This window comes from Pseudophryne corroboree, chromosome 8, assembly GCF_028390025.1.
Source record: "Pseudophryne corroboree isolate aPseCor3 chromosome 8, aPseCor3.hap2, whole genome shotgun sequence".
In the NCBI taxonomy this organism is placed as follows: domain Eukaryota; kingdom Metazoa; phylum Chordata; class Amphibia; order Anura; family Myobatrachidae; genus Pseudophryne; species Pseudophryne corroboree.
Window position 1 is genome coordinate 452,472,395 of NC_086451.1, and position 17,315 is coordinate 452,489,709.

Below are 17,315 nucleotides of genomic sequence, written 5' to 3' on the forward strand. Positions count from 1 at the left end.
TGTCACTATGCAACAGCGCGTTTCTTTACCTGATGGAGCAATAAACCAAGTGTGAAACGCGTAACTATGTGGAAACTGAAATCGACATAGGGCTATGAGATGTTACCCTCTCATAATACCTCTATTTTGGAATAACTGCTTTGGTCAGACCATTCACTTTTACCACTATTGGTCCTAACATAGAGAGACCAATTTTAGGAACATTGGTGTCAACACAGATACCTCTAGCCAACCTATGCCCAACAGTTTGACTTTTACATTGTTACCCCAAGAGGAACTCACAATGGCAGCAGAATGGAATAGATTACCTCTTTAGAGGAATGGTGGTGACCTCACCTTCTATCAAGACTAACCTGGAAGGTTGGTTTACTGGAAAACTTTGCCCATTACTCTTTTAATCGCTTTATTTCTCAATCCGTATATAATAGGATTCAACATTGGAGTAAGCAGAGTGTAGCCTATTGTAGCCACCCTTTGTCCTATTCCCGCTGTTCTGTCCCCACCGGAAGATGGACGAAAATATACGGACACTATAGTCCCATAGAACAGACAAACTGTGGTCAGATGAGAAGAGCAAGTTGAGAAGGTCTTCTGCCTTCCTTGGGTGGAATGAAGCTGGAAGAGGGCCAGCAAAATGAACATGTATGATAAGATAATGCATACGAAAGGGGCACCAACTGATACTGCCCCCTCAGAAAGAATGAGAGAGTAGTTTGAAGTAGTGTCTGAGTCGGAGATGGACAAGACCTCCGAGATCTCACAGAAGAAGTGGTTCACGTGCTTTATTCCTGCGTAGTGCAGAGTGGTCGCCATCAGCGTGTGCAGTAAGGCGTGGGAACAAGCGGCTACCCAAGACATAACCACCAACAAGATGCACAGGCTGTGCCCCATCCTCACGGTGTATCTCAGTGGGCTGCAGATGGCCACGTAACGGTCATATGCCATAATGGCCAAGAGGTTGTTCTCCAGGTTGCCAAAGGAGATGAAGCAAAACATCTGGGTGATACAAGATGGAAAGCTGAGAGACCTGGTGCTGGACAGGAGGGTGGAGAGGAGAGTTGGGATGGTGCTGGAGGTGAAGCCGATATCGACCAGGGAGAGGTTGCTGAGGAAGAAGTACATAGGTGAGTGCAGCGCCCGGTCATACACAATGCAGGACAGGATAATCAGGTTTCCTGTGAGTGCCACCAGGTACATGGTAAAGAAAATCAGAAACAGGTATATCCGCAACTGAGGGACATCGGAGAACCCCAAAAGGACAAACTGGAGAGTGGAGGAATTTGCAACAAACATCACAAAAATAGCTAAAGAAAAGGAAAACATAAGGATGTTACTATAACGAGTAAATGTGGGTATTCAGATGGTGGGTAGACAGTCAACAGGTCGACACAAGATGGTCGGCAGTTATTGGTCAACATGGACTTAGGTCGACAGTTGAAAGGCCAACGCACACTTGGTCAGCACGAAAAAAAGGTTGACGTTTTTTTCCATGATTCTTAGGGTTGACAATTTAACCGTCAACCCCTTGACCCTTTTGACCTATAGCCTGTCGTCCATATGGTGTCTACTTATTGACGGCCTATGTACTGTCTATCCTTCAGTCCACATCTGTGAATATGTCCTGGGCAATAATAATACATATTGCTCTGTGCTGCTGATCCATATTATTCCTGTATCCCCGCTCGCTATAAGACTGGCAGGACTGAGGCATTATAACGCTAAGGTGCCCAGGCTATAGTCTAATACAGGGGTGGGCAACCTGTGGCACGCCACCTGTTGTGGAACTACACATCCCAGCATGCCCTGTCACAGTTTTAGCATGCCCTAACAGCAAATCCCTGACAGGACATTGCTGGGATGAGTAGTTCCACAACAGCTGGAGTGCCACAGGTCGCCTAACCCCGTTCTGATACACCTTACTATGTCGGTAACTTACGCTATGTATCACCGTATCAGCTGTGGTGGCTGCAATCGCTTACAGCACCAATAAGTGGGATTTATTTATTAACAATAAGTTATATAGAGCGCAAACATATTCCGCAGTGCTTTACAGAGAGTATTGCAGTCATTATGCTTCTGGAGCTTACAATCTATATTCCCCACCACATGGACACACACAAGGGTTAATTTTTGTCAAAAGCCAAATAACCTACCAGTATGTTTTTGGATTGTGGGAGTAAACATGGGGAGAACATACAAACTCTGCACTGTTGGTCAATGATCAGGAATTGAACTCATGACCCCAATATCTGTGCTGCCCATGGCGTATAATGGAATAAAATGTTAAGCGATGGTAAATACAGCAGAATCTGAGAATAACAGCAGAGCCCACATGTTGGGTCCTCATCTCCTGTTCATTTGATCAATTACAGGGGGGAATTCAATTCGATAAGCTGCTATTCAGCTACCCGCTATAAGTTACCAGCGATAATGCTCCATAGGTTCACCACGCATTTCACTTCATCACCTCTAAGCAGGTGATCAGCTTGGGAAAAATCCCTGTTTTAAGGTAAAAATGTCGGGTTTTGGTTCAGAACCCCTGGGACACCCCCCCTTCCCTTCCCGAATGACTAATGAGGCATTTCAAAGTCTTTAATTATTTTTAATTGGCCAATAATGACATGTCACTTTGGAGATCAATGCAAAATGGTGGAAATTGGGGTACAAGGTATGGGACAGGTATATTGGGGTGCTTTATGGGTGGGACAAGTGTTTTTAGACTTGTAGGTGGGAGTAATCTTTTTTTGGGTAATTTTTATTGAAAGTGTCCTAAAATGACCCAAATATCTAATTATACCCATTTTTATGTTCCACCAATTTAACTTGAACACCTATTTTGCCGAAAAACACCTACTTTCTACAATGTTTTTTCTTTAAATGCATATAAGTTATATGACCCAATTTAAGTACCCACAAATATTTTTTATTATGGCCACTAATAGACTTCTGTGCTGTTTTCCTAATTTTGTTTGGCTTTTTTTGTGTGTGTGTGTGGGGGAGGGGAGGGCGAATCGCAGGAGCGCATGCAAATCCACCCAAAAATTTTTGTTTTCTTGCGCGGTCTGCAAAAAGAAGCTCACTGCGTTATCGCAGTTAATTGAATTCCCCCCATTCCCTCATAATCTCTGAAATGCGGATGGAAGCGCTACACATTTTGCTACATATTGAAAAAATCCTTCATTCACGCGTTTTGCTCTTATTATACAGAGCCTCCGAACCCTATTCAGGTTGGATTGCAGATTCTGCTAAAAAGCAACGGTTTCTGTAGCAGGGGGCTGCCCGGCGGGATCCGGTCTTTAGGTCAACAGTAAGTAGGTCGACAATGTTTGGAGTCGACAGGGTCTTTCGGTCAACATGTTCTAGGTCAAAAGGTCGACATGAGTTTTTTTTGTAAAAAATTATTTTTTCAAACTTTTTCATACTTAACGATCCATGTGGACTACAATCGAGAATAGTAACCTGTGCCGAGCGCAGCGAGGCATCGTGCCCAAACACGGTGCACTAATTGGGGTTCTCGGTCACTGTACGGAGAAAAAGACACCGAAATACCATCAAAAACTCATGTCGACCTTTTGACCTGTCGATCTAGCACCCCTGTTGACCTACTTACTGTCGACCAATAGTGGTCGACCTACTTACTGTCGACCTTACACACCACACCCCGCCCAGCGCAGGGCAAGGCCACCCAGCGTGCTAATTGTAGACTTTAGATCTGAAATTGATTCAAATTGCGCATCGCTGAGACGGAGCCTAAGGATGACCCCCCTACAGCCGCAGCTAGGCTGAGCATGCAGGCGGTCCACTTCCATTTTGTTTTCATCGGAGCAGCTGTGAGTGATGTCACGCAGCCGCCCCGACAACTGTTTGGCCACACCCTCGTAACGCCACCCCCTGATGGCCTCCGCTGTCAATCATATTCTAATTGCATCCTACAGGGATGTGATTACACTGTGACTGCATGCGCTGTGCGGCTGCAGTGCTTGCGCAGTGTTCCTAAAATTGCTGAATTGTGATTTTCGGCACACTGCGATGCGTACTGAACAACCCTCTTAAATAGGGAAATGTACTAAGGAGTAAAAAGAGTGGAGAAGTGAGCCAGTGGAGAAGTTGCCCGTGGCAACCAATCAGCTGCTCTGTATAATGTTATCGTATGCAAATGATAAATGTTATTTCACTGCTGATTTGTTGCCATGGGCAACTTCTCCGCTGGCTGCAGAAGATACGTGGCAATCAGCGCATAGGAACAGGTAGTTTTTAATCAAAATTATATTTATTAAAAACAATAGATACTACACACACCGGCCGGTATTACAAAAAGTGCACATATATATATATACACATATATACACACACATATATATACACACATATATATACAGTGGGGATTGAAAGTTTGGGCACCCCAGGCAAAAATTCATTTTAATTTGCAAAAAGAAGCCAAGAAAAGATGGAAAAATCTCCAAAAGGCATCAAATTACAGATTAGACATTCTTATAACATGTCAAAAAAATGTTTGATTTTATTTCCATCATTTTACACTTTCAAAAGAACAGAAAACAAAAAATGGCATCTGCAAAAGTTTGGGCACTCTGCATAGTTAATACCTTGTACTGCCCCCTTTGGCAAGTATCACAGCTTGTAAACGCTTTTTGTAGCCAGCCAAGAGTCTTTCAATTCTTGTTTGAGGTATCTTCGCCCATTCTTCCTTACAAAAGTCTTCCAGTTATTTGAGATTCCTGGGCTGTCTGTGACGCACTGCTCTTTTAAGGTCTATCCATAGATTTTCAATTATGTTGAGGTCAGGAGATTGTGAAGGCCATGGCAAAACCTTCAGTTTACGCCTCTTGATGTAATCCACCGTGGATTTTGAGGTGTGTTTAGGATCATTATCCATTTGTAGAAGCCAGCCTCTCTTTAACTTCAGCTTTTTTACAGATGGCATCAAGTTAGCGTCCAAAATTTGCTGGAATTTTATTGAATCCATTTTTCCTTCTACTCGTGAAATGTTCCCTGTGCCACTGGCTGCAATACAACCCCAAAGCATTATTGATCCACCCCCATGCTTAACAGTTGGACAGAGGTTCTTTTCATTAAATTCTGTGCCCTTCCTTCTCCAAACGTACCTTTGCTTATTCCGGCCAAAAAGTTCTATTTTAACCTCTTCGGTACACAGAACTTTATTCCAAAATGCATCAGGCTTGTCTATATGTTCATTTGCAAACTTCAAACGTTGATTTTTGTGGTGAGGACGTAGAAGAGGTTTTCTTCTGATGACTCTTCCATGAAGACCATATTTGTACAAGTATCTCTTTATAGTGGAATAGTGTACCATAACTCCAGGGTCTGACAGATCTTCCTGGAGGGATCGTGCAGTCAAACATGGATTTTGACTTGCTTTTCTCACAATCCTGTGAGCTGTTCTGTCTGATATTTTCCTTGGTCTTCCAGATCTTGCTTTAACTTCCACTGTTCCTGATGACTGGCATTTCTTAATTACATTCTGAACAGAGTATATGGGCATCTGATAACGCTTTGCTGTCTTCTTATAGCCTTCTCCTGCTTTGTGAGGGTCAACTATTCTCAGTTTCAGTGTTCTACACAACTGCTTAGAGGAACCCATGGTGCTGATTGTTGGAGCAGGGTCAGATGAGTCTGGGCTTTTAAAACCTTTGAGATTGACATCACCTGGTCTTTTCAGACGATGATTGAGAACAATCCATGACACTGCCAGGTCTCAGCTGTCCAAAGGGCGCAGTACAAGGTATTAACTTTGCAGGGTGCCCAAACTTTTGCAGACACCATTTTTTGTTTTCTGTTCTTTTGATAGTGTAAATGATGGAAATAAAATCAAACTTTTTTTGACATGTTATAAGAATATCTAATCTGTAATTTGATGCCTTTTGGAGATTTTTCCATCTTTCCTTGGCTTCTTTTTGCACATTAAAATGAATTTTTGCCTGGGGTGCCCAAACTTTCGATCCCCACTGTGTGTATATATATATATATATATATATATATATATATACAAATATAAATATACCCAGTCACAGTAGTAGAGAGATTAAACAGCATATGTAACTAACTGATATTCTGTTTGGATATGGGACACCCCCCTTAATGACTAATTAGGCACGTTGAAGTTTTTAATTATTTGTAATTGGCCTATAATGACGTCATTTTTGTGGTGAAAAAGTACAAAGTGATGGAAATTGGGATACAAGGTATGGGACAGGTATATTGGGGTGCTTTAAGTGGGACAAGTGTTTTAGGCTTGCAGGTGGGAGTAATCGGTCTGCTTCCACTTTTTTTTTTAAAGTACCCTAAAATGACCCAAATGTATACTTATACCCATTTTCATGTACCCCAAATTTAATGAGAGCATTTATTTTGCACAAAAAACTTGCTTTCTATCATTTCTTTGCATTTAAAAAAAAAAAATGCATATAACAACCATTTCACACAATTTAAGTCCCCAAAAACTCTTTAATGTGATCTCTAATACACTTCTCTTCTGTTATCCTATGTTACTTTAGCATTTTTTGGGTACAGACTGATTTCCCCATTTTCACCTACACTTTTCACTGCAACAGTTTTCACGTGAAACCCGTTTGGAATTGAATAGGTCGAAAAACGCACACCCACGAAAAGCTGTTTTTCGCGGCAATTATCGGCCGATTGCTGCGTAAATATTTCAAGAGAAAATTTGCGGATAATTGAATATCCCTCTGTATGCTCCTACACTGCACCAGCCAGGATAAGACCTCCATTGAAAAAGGATCTATTATTCTGTTGTGGATGGACCCGGAGAGGACTGCACTGTAAGGAATTGCACCAGCAGACGGGCGTCACACTGAAGGAGGAATCCGAGGGCGGTGAGCACTTTTTATGCACAATTATTAGTCTGGCCAGACATATAGAGAGACATACCCCCTGGAGGAGACGTAACAACAGCCTGCAAGACTAATATAACAGGCTGAGACGGATACACCAGTGAGTCAACATTATTTGGGACTGTTACAGCATAGTAACACAAACCACACAAGTTACATTTGTTGCAATACCATGATTGTACAAAACTGGGAAATATAACCACTATCTCTGGCTGTTACAAATGCACAAGTGTTCATACAGAATATCAGTTTGTTACATATGCTGTTCAATATCTCTGCTACTGTGACTGGGTATATATATGGCTGCTAATTAAGATCTAGCAGGAGGTTGTAAAACCAGCACCTGTCACAGTAACCGTGAGTGGTGTTTTTTTTTTAAAGAAAGTGTTATTTAAATTGAACTAATTGTGGCATATTTATATGTGTATATTTTTTATAATTTTATATATATGTACTCTTTATAATACTAGGGGAATGGTAATCGTTATATTTACATGCACCTAAGGCACGCGTGCTCCCAGATAAGAGGAGTGGTATCACAGGGGGCGTGGCCTCACATAATACACCATCAGGTAATGATTGGCTGTAGGAGCGCATCCTGGTTTATTGCCAATGTTTCACCCTGATGAAAAGGCTGATTGGGCCTTGAAATGTTGGTCACCTGTTCCATTAGTTATGGGAGCCTGGAAGGCACCCCAGCACAATATAATTATTATAGTTTTTAGTTGGTGGTGGCAGGTGCAGCATACCTTGTTTTGAGACTCAGACTGCAGGACACAAACGTCCCATCTTTGATTAGCAGAAGCAGCCAGCTGGATCTCCAACAAGCAGCATAAAACATCTGCAGGACAGCCCTGTCACAATCACACAGCATAAGACATCTGCAGGACAGCCCTGTCACAATCACACAGCATAAGACATCTGCAGGACAGCCCTGTCACAATCACACGGGCCGCCTTCTCAAAGCTGAGGCTGAGTGTGACTGCACCTAGCATGGTGGTAAAGGAAGTGGAGGAGGAAGCGCTGGGAAACTGTGCGGTGCAGTGAGGGCTAATGAAGCCTTCTGCGCCGTCATAAGTAACAGTCTTACTCGATGCTGGCATTTGAACCCCGCGCCTGGGCTGGACTCTGGCTGGCTGGCAGTGGGGGAGGTAAGTTGCAGTGTGAGCAGGGGGAGGCTGGAGCTGCAGCCTCCCCCTGCTCACACTGCTCCTGCTCCTAGTGCCTGCCAGCTCTGACAGAAATAGCAGTAGTGCTGCTGCTCTCCTCCTTTTGGGAAAAAAAAGATCAGAAACGGGGGGGGGGGGCACGGGCCGAGTGCCCCCCCCTGGATCCGCCCATGGTAGTATCTATTGTTTTTAATAAATATAATTTTGATAAAAACTACCTGTTCCTATGTGCTGATTGCCACGTATCTTTCTGCAGTTGTACTTGTTTCACTGTTTAGGTCATCTCCCCCCTCCCCACCACTGTCCCATAAGTATCAAATACTTAGAAATCCTGTAGCCCTGACTCGCCACGGTGAAAGGTGTTTAATGTTAGTACAGAGATGAATGACACAGGTATGATTAGAATAAAGGATAAACAATCGGTACATGCTGACTGTTCTGGGTATCTTTAGGTGTAAATGTCCAGCGTTTGGTAGGTAAATGTGGATTATATGAAAGTTCGGGCACTAACATCTGTCATATGTTTTATAGTAGCAGCCACAAAAGTCCCAGGATAATAACATAACTAGTCCTATCACAAGGCTGTCCAACAGGAGGACTGCAGGAAGACCACCTGCGCTGACCCCTTTCCATAAGGCTGCATTGTATTACGTCATTCTAACTGCATTCCTCCTACAAGGGGGTCATTGTGACATAAATGTGTTTTCGGTCAATGTCCTAAAGCAACAGCAGCCGCATCTACAGCCAACTGTCCTGCGGGTCTGGATGGGAGAAGTCGCCCAAATAATACGCACAGCTTTCCTTACATTGCAGGAAGAAGAGGCAAGTTTTCCAAATAACTGTAACTATAAAACTCTCAGGCAATCTAAACAAAATACATAGAAGATCTGTTTTAGATTTCCATTTGGTTTACCTTAAATACTGTATCAATGCATTGACTTACAGTATATGATGTCAAATACGAACCCTGTTCTGTGTTGTCCATACGACCATATAATCGTCACCCTCACCGCTGCAGGACAGTGTTGTACCACACTTGCCTACTTTTGAAAAATCATGTCAGAGAGATTGGGGAGTAACACCTATCAGTGCGGACGTATATACTGCTACATCGGAGAGGTGCGTCATAAACATGGCATATCCAAATGTAAATGAGCCCCAGAGTTAGAAGATCTATTTGTTGGAGACCAGACAGTGATATTTTTCAGGATTTGTTTTTGTATTGTGTAATACACAAGGTTCCATATACTGTAAGTGGCCACGAGAAACCTTATATAAAATGCATGTAGCCATAGGGATCATTGGGGCAGATGTATTAACATGGAGAAGGCATAAGGAAGTGATAAACCAGTGATATGTGCAAGGTGATAAAGACACCAGCCAATCAGCTCCAATATGTAAATTAACAGTTAGGATCTGATTGGCTGGTGCCTTTATCACCTTGCACATATCACTGGTTTATCACTTCCTTATGCCTTCTCCAGGTTAATACATCTGCCCCATTATGCCTTATAACCACTGCAGGGAAATGGAACTGATGAGCCCATTTGAATGTATCTATCTCTGATTTATTTTTATCCCAAGCATAAAACCGCTACATAATGGGGGGAACATGCAATCAGGGAGATTGCTGGTCTATTTAGGGAGTCCGGGAGATTGCTGCTATTTCAGGGAGTCTCCTGCAGAATGGGGTAGGGAAGGCAACTATGGTTGTAGGACTAGTATACTATAGGTCACAATGCTATAAAAGGTGGAAGAGGATTTGGCGTGGGCAGCACTGTGGCGTAGTGGTTGGTTTTACTGCGTTGCAGCCCTGGGATCCATGAATTGAATTCCAACCAGAGCCATATCTGTGTGGAGTTTGTATTTTCAGGAGCCTGGAGGCTTTTTGCGTTTGCATATAGCCAGAGCTTGCACGCAGACACAGACAGGCCTGGACGTACATGTTCAGTGAGATGTTCCAGATCCGTAGTGCTGGGCCTTGTTGTGCTGCAAAGAGTCGCATTGCGGCATTTGGTACAGGTAAGCTTATTACTTGTATGTTTGATAGATGTACAGTGTGTGTGTGTGTGTGTGTGTGTGTGGTATGGGGCATGGTTAGTGCTGGAGGATGTCTACACCCGCAGGCAGACAGCTAACCCTGAATGTTCATCTTCCCATCACATTTACCAGCATGTCTGAGAATGGTTCCACCAGCTTTACAGTTGTTTTTAAGCCATCAGAATGTATTGCATATTGGACTACACATCAAATCGTGTGTGTGTGTGTGTTCTATCATTAAGTGCTGACAATTATACCCAAGGAAGACTTATATTTACTAAAGGTCGATTTTAATAGATTTCAGATCGATTAAAATCGATCTCAAGTGGTGTTGGGCTTTCAGGGCTAAAACACATTTACTAACAGAATTTTTTTATATTCCTTTTTAAATGTTAGTAAATGTGTGTTTCAGCCCTGGAAGTCCGACATTGACTGAGATCGATTTTAATCGCTGGAAATTGATTAAAATCAACCTTTAGTAAATATCCACCTAAAAATAAACAAACTTTAGGTGACATTAGTATAAAATTGAGAGAAGACAATCCTGTGGTCTGTGCTGTGTATATGGGATGATAAGACCTTGGTCCTCACTGTCCAGCCTTCCTTACCTGCGTCTTCCCGTATTATCTGCTCAGAAGGGAATTGTTCAAAATTATTGAATTAAGACTTAAATGCAGTCCGGCTCTCTGATGGTGACTGAGGGGTAGAGGACATGTGAGTGTGACAGAGATTAGGAGGGAGAGGAAGGTACAGGCGAGTCAATGGATGCAAGCAGAGGTCGATTTGGGTGGGAGGGGTATAGAGGAATATGGGGAGCAGAATGTTAGGAAGACGAAGCTGAGAATTTGCAGGTGAAGGTAAGGTATAAATACACTTGTAACTGGGCTGTGTCAGGACTCGGGAGTAATCGTAGCAGCTCCCTGGTCGGCCTTTTCCCTAAACAACTAACTAACTAATGAGCCAGACACATAGTATAATTATATTTAATTACAGTGTACCTTGTGGATCTCAGTGTAGAAAATACATGAATGTTTTTTTTTTATAATCTGTTTTTATGGAGAACATAAGAAATACAATCAGAATGGAAACACACTCTTCATATAATAAGTATTACTGGGCACAGCAAGTAGTAAGTGAAACGTTTCCATTAAAATATATAACTTGGCAATACAGAAATTATAAACTTCATACGTGTTTAAAGTAACCAAGTCTTACTTGATGCCATTCAATGCTAAACCTATTTCTCATACGTCCTAGAGGATGCTGGGGACTCCAAAAGGACCGTGGGGTATAGACGGATCCGCAGGAGCTTGGGCACGCTATAAAGACTTAAACTGGGTGTGAACTGGCTCCTCCCTCTATGCCCCTCCTCCAGACCTCAGTTAGACTTTGTGCCCAGGAGTGACTGGACACACACTAGGGGAGCTCTCCTGAGTTTCTCTAAAAGACTTTGTTAGGTTTTTTATTTTCAGGGAGACCTGCTGGCTACAGGCTCCCTGCAGCGTGGGACTGAAGGGTGAGGAGCAGACCTACTTCTTCTTAGTTCAAAGGCTCTGCTTCTCGGCTACTGGACACCATTAGCTCCAGAGGGTTCGATCACTTGGTGCGCCTAGCTGCTTGTTCCCGGAGCTGCGCCGTCACCCCCCTCACAGAAGCCAGAAGAAAGAAGTTGGGTGAGTATTAGAAGAACAGAAGACTTCAGTGACGGCAGAAGACTTCAGTAACGGAGGTACAGCGGTCGCGTTGCACTCCATGCTCCCACACACCATGGCACTCAGGGTGCAGGGCGCTGGGGGGGGGGAGCTTCCTGCACCCTGAGAGTGCCATTGTGTGTGGGAGCATGGAGTGCAACGCGACCGCTGTACCTCCGTTACTGAAGTCTTCTGCTGATTTCTTCTAAAGGCTGGCGTAAAAGCATATCATTCCCCCGCCAGCATGTAACTTATATCTGTGACTCTCTGGCGGGGCCGGGGCTCCGTGTCCCGGATGCCCGCCAGCAAGTGGTAGCGCACTACGCGCCTTTTCTTCCCTGCCGGCGGCTCTCACGGGTGCAGGGCGCTGGGGGGGGGGGGACCTTTGGGCTAACTGGCGTGCGCAGCACATTTTATTAGGCGGTGCACCGTCGGAGGGGCGTGTCTAGCACCGCCTTTTGGGCGTGTCTAGCACCATCTATTGATGGACAACGCATATAAAATATCCACCTTTGTACCAATCCTAATAAAGCAGATACATTGTCAGATGTTGCGGTGTGCACCAAACAAACACCCCTGATGGCACTCACTGCAATTACGGTGCTCCTACTCAGCCTGGTCTGGCTCCCCCTCTCTTTCCCCTGCAAGCTACAACAGCTTACTTACAAGTCAGTGATGTGTCAATGCTGCTGCCGACCGCCTGCCAGTATTGAATTTGTCTTCCTAAGAGGAATGCTGGCTGCATGCTGCTCCTCATCAGTGGCTGGCGTTGGCACAGCATAGAAAGAGGGAGGTGTGTATGTGGTGGGTGTGACGGGTGGGCATGCGAGCAGCATGACGTAATAACGTTACATCACACTGTTTTTGTACATGGAGGTGGAGCTGGGAATTTGAAAGCCGGCACCCTTGATTTACCCAGGCGTCCGGTCAGTAATGAGGTCCTGACAGGGTGCAGCGCAGAGGGGACAGTAATCAGCCTGCTCGGCGATCGCTGCATCAGGCATGTGAGATCGGGGTGCCAGACATTAGGGGGTGCCTGTGCGCACCAGGCACCCCCCCTGCGCACTCCTATGCCTGGGCAGCATTTTACAGGTACTTGTGTTTGTTATGCTGGTGGTGGCGGGGCTCCGTGTCCCGGCCCCCGCCAGCGTGTGGTAGCGCACGGCGCACCATTTTCCCACCATGGGTGCAGGGCGCTGGGGGGGAGCGCTCTGGGCAGCATTTGTTGATTCATCCCGGGCGGGGGAACATAACCGGACACCGGGTGTATTCACCCCACCAGGGCACCGCAGCGTGCACGCTGCGCTCCATCGCTCCCACACACCAACGATTTCCGTGGGTGCGGGGGGGGGGTGTCTTGGGCTGCGGTTTTCTACATATAGGGGTGTATACAGGGGGTTAATCCCTGTATATAAGCCCCAGCTCAAATTAATCTTATGTATAGGTTTGAGCAGGCTTAAGCGCACCGGAAAGGGGCGGAGTTTAGCCCTCATAGAGTCAGCGCCATTTTCCTCAGATCCCCGCCAGAGGGGGGGGGGGGGCACAAAAATCATCTTGAGGAAGTCTCCGGTTGCTAGGAGATGAAACGCGTTGACGCCCAGACACACACTCTCTCAATTAAGCTCTCCAGGTGTCGGTACCCGCAGGCTCGAATAGATCACGGAGCTTTACGTACTCCAGCACTTTGCCGTGCGACATCTCCGCCAGACGCCGTGGGCTTCACGCCGGGGCCCCGCGGCGGAATTCAACAGTCCGGTGTTCTCAGAGGGATATACAGACGTCGTGCAATTATCAGCGTCCATCAGTGCATTGGAGACGTGCAGTGTCCCCTAAACGGAGCGGCTAACATTCAATTGCAGCAGTCATATCACATTATTTCCCTCATCTCACGTGCAAATATACCATCTGAAAGGACCCTGTTTGCACTTTCTACAGGAACCAGCACGTGGGTAATTATTTCAGATTACACCCTCTTACCAATAATACAACCATTGGGATTGTGGAGATCATTTGCGGGACATTTATCACACTATACACTGGGACGCCAGTGTTTTGATGAACACTAGTTCTTCATCTGAGAGAGCCAAAATAATTGCATATTTTAAAGCATGTTTGCTAATTATTAACTTTGATACTTAGTGATTAATCTAATTATTTTACTGATTGTAATTGATATATGTTTTCTGATAAAAAAATCCTTTATTTATACTTTAAGTCTCACTGAGTCAATCATTACCGATGGTGAACTGCATAGTGATAATTCATAGGATAATATCTAAAGTGATTTAAAGCGCAGAGTAACTCTCCCTTCTATGCATTTCAGTTTTGCACAGTTTGCTGACCACCAGTATATAATATATAGCAGTACGGTACAGTAGGCCACTGCTGTACCTACCTCTGTGTCGTCAAGTATACTATCCATCCATACCTGTGGTGCATTTCAGTTTTGCACAGTTTGCTGACCACCAGTATATAATATATAGCAGTACGGTACAGAAGGCCACTGCTCTACCTACCTCTGTGTCGTCAAGTATACTATCCATCCATACCTGTGGTGCATTTCAGTTTTGCACAGTTTGCTGACCACCAGTATAATATAATATATAGCAGTACGGTACAGTAGGCTAATGCTGTACCTACCTCTGTGTCGTCAAGTATACTATCCATCCATACCTGTGGTGCATTTCAGTTGTGCGCAGTATATATAGTAGTAGGCCATTGCTATTGATACTGGCATATTATTCCACACATTAAAAAATGGAGAACAAAAATGTGGAGGGTAAAATAGGGAAAGATCAAGATCCACTTCCACCTCGTGCTGAAGCTGCTGCCAAGGCCGATGCCCAATGTCATAGTAGAGAGCATGTAAAATCAAAAAAACAAAAGTTCAGTAAAATGACCCAAAAATCAAAATTGAAAGCGTCTGATGAGAAGCGTAAACTTGCCAATATGCCATTTACGACACGGAGTGGCAAGGAACGGCTGAGGCCCTGGCCTATGTTCATGGCTAGTGGTTCAGATTCACATGAAGATGGAAGCACTCATCCTCTCGCTAGAAAAATGAAAAGACTTAAGCTGGCAAAAGCACAGCAAAGAACTGTGCATTCTTCTAAATCACAAATCCCCAAGGAGAGTCCAATTGTGTCGGTTGCGATGCCTGACCTTCCCAACACTGGACGGGAAGAGCTTGCGCCTTCCACCATTTGCACGCCCCCTGCAAGTGCTGGAAGGAGCACCCGCAGTCCAGTTCCTGATAGTCAAATTGAAGATGTCACTGTTGAAGTACACCAGGATGAGGATATGGGTGTTGCTGGCGCTGGGGAGGAAATTGACAAAGAGGATTCTGATGGTGAGGTGGTTTGTTTTAGTCAGGCACCCGGGGAGACACCTGTTGTCCGTGGGACGAATATGGCCATTGACATGCCTGGTCAAAATACAAAAAAAATCAGCTCTTCGGTGTGGAATTATTTCAAAACAAATGCGGACAACAGGTGTCAAGCCGTGTGTTGCCTTTGTCAAGCTGTAATAAGTAGGGGTAAGGACGTTAACCACCTAGGAACATCCTACCTTATACGTCACCTGGACCGCATTCATCAGAAGTCGGGGACAAGTTCAAAAACTTTGGGTGACAGCGGAAGGAGTCCACTGACAACTAAATCCCTTCCTCTTGTAACCAAGCTCCTGCAAACCACACCACCAACTCCCTCAGTGTCAATTTTCTCCTTACACAGGAAAGCCAATAGTCCTGCAGGCCATGTCACTGGCAAGTCTGACGAGTCCTCTCCTGCCTGGGATTCCTCCGATGCATCCTTGAGTGTAACGTCTACTGCTGCTGGCGCTGCTGTTGTTGCTGCTGGGAGTCGATCGTCATCCCAGAGGGGAAGTCGGAAGACCACTTGTACTACTTCCAGTAAGCAATTGACTGTCCAACAGTCCTTTGCGAGGAAGATGAAATATCACAGCAGTCATCCTGCTGCAAAGCGGATAACTCAGGCCTTGGCAGCCTGGGCGGTGAGAAACGTGGTTTCCGGTATCCACCGTTAATTCAGAGGCAACTAGAGACTTGATTGAGGTACTGTGTCCCCGGTACCAAATACCATCTAGGTTCCATTTCTCTAGGCAAGCGATACCGAAAATGTACACAGACCTCAGAAAAAGAGTCACCAGTGTCCGAAAAAATGCAGTTGTACCCAATGTCCACTTAACCACGGACATGTGGACAAGTGGAGCAGGGCAGACTCAGGACTATATGACTGTGACAGCCTACTGGGTAGATGTATTGCTTCCCGCAGCAAGAACAGCAGCGGCGGCACCAGTAGCAGCATCTCGCAAACGCCAACTCGTTCCTAGGCAGGCTACGCTTTGTATCACCGCTTTCCAGAAGAAGCACACAGCTGACAACCTCTTACGGAAACTGAGGAACATCATCGCAGAATGGCTTACCCCAATTGGACTCTGCTGGGGATTTGTGACATCGGACAACGCCACTAATATTGTGCGTGCATTACATCTAGGCAAATTCCAGCACGACCCATGTTTTGCACATACATTGAATTTGGTGGTGCATTATTATTTAAAAAACGACAGGGGCGTGCAAGAGATGCTGTCGGTGGCCCGAAGAATTGCGGGCCACTTTCGGCATTCAGCCACCGCGTGCCGAAGACTGGAGCACCACCAAACATTCCTGAACCTGCCCTGCCATCATCTGAAGCAAGAGGTGGTAACGAGGTGGAATTCAACCCTCTATATGCTTCAGAGGATGGAGGAGCAGCAAAAGGCCATTCAAGCCAATACATCTGCCCACGATATAGGCAAAGGAGGGGGAATGCACCTGACTCAAGCGCAGTGGAGAATGATTTCAACGTTGTGCAAGGTTCTGCAACCCTTTGAACTTGCCACACGTGAAGTCAGTTCAGACACTGCCAGCCTGAGTCAGGTCATTCCCCTCTTCAGACTTTTGCAGAAGAAGCTGGAGACATTGAAGGAGGAGCTAAAACAGAGCGATTCCGCTAGGCATGTGGGACTTGTGGATGGAGCCCTTAATTCGCTTAACCAGGATTCACGGGTGGTCAATCTGTTGAAATCAGAGCACTACATTTTGGCCACCATGCTCGATCCTAGATTTAAAACCTACGTTGTATCTCTTTCCGGCAGACACAAGTCTGCAGAGGTTCAAAGACCTGCTGGTGAGAAAATTGTCAAGTCAAGCGGAACGTGACCCGTCAACATCTCCTCCTTCACATTCTCCCGCAACTGGGGGTGCGAGGAAAAGGCTAAGAATTCCGAGCCCACCCGCTGGCGGTGATGCAGGGCAGTCTGGAGCGAGTGCTGACATCTGGTCCGGACTGAAGGACCTGCCAACGATTGCTGACATGTCGTCTACTGTCACTGCATATGATTCTGTCACCATTGAAAGAATGGTGGAGGATTATATGAGTGACCGCATCCATGTAGGCACGTCAGACAGTCCGTACGTATACTGGCAGGAAATAGAGGCAATTTGGAGGCCCTTGCACAAACTGGCT

General features: G+C 45.2%; 1 protein-coding gene across 1 annotated transcript; it reads right to left on the reverse strand.

Annotated features, from left to right (window-relative positions):
- Positions 1–366: 366 nt before the first annotated feature.
- On the reverse strand, positions 367–13,488 carry LOC134949948 (olfactory receptor 1361-like). Its single transcript, XM_063938632.1, has 2 exons — positions 13,431–13,488; positions 367–1,304 (listed from the first exon to the last, which is right to left on the reverse strand). The coding sequence occupies exons 1-2, from the start codon at positions 13,486–13,488 to the stop codon at positions 367–369; spliced, it is 996 nt and encodes a 331-aa protein (XP_063794702.1).
- Positions 13,489–17,315: the final 3,827 nt, after the last annotated feature.

What these genes read in the sequence shown, in the direction of transcription:
- LOC134949948 (XM_063938632.1), bottom strand. Translation starts at nt 13,488, where the DNA reads ATGTCGCACGGCAAAGTGCTGGAGTACGTAAAGCTCCGTGATCTATTC. An exon ending in TGATCTATTCGAGCCTGCGG is followed by an intron (nt 1,305 to 13,430) that starts GTACCGACACCT and finishes CCTTTTCTTTAG; the next exon opens with CTATTTTTGTGATGTTTGTT.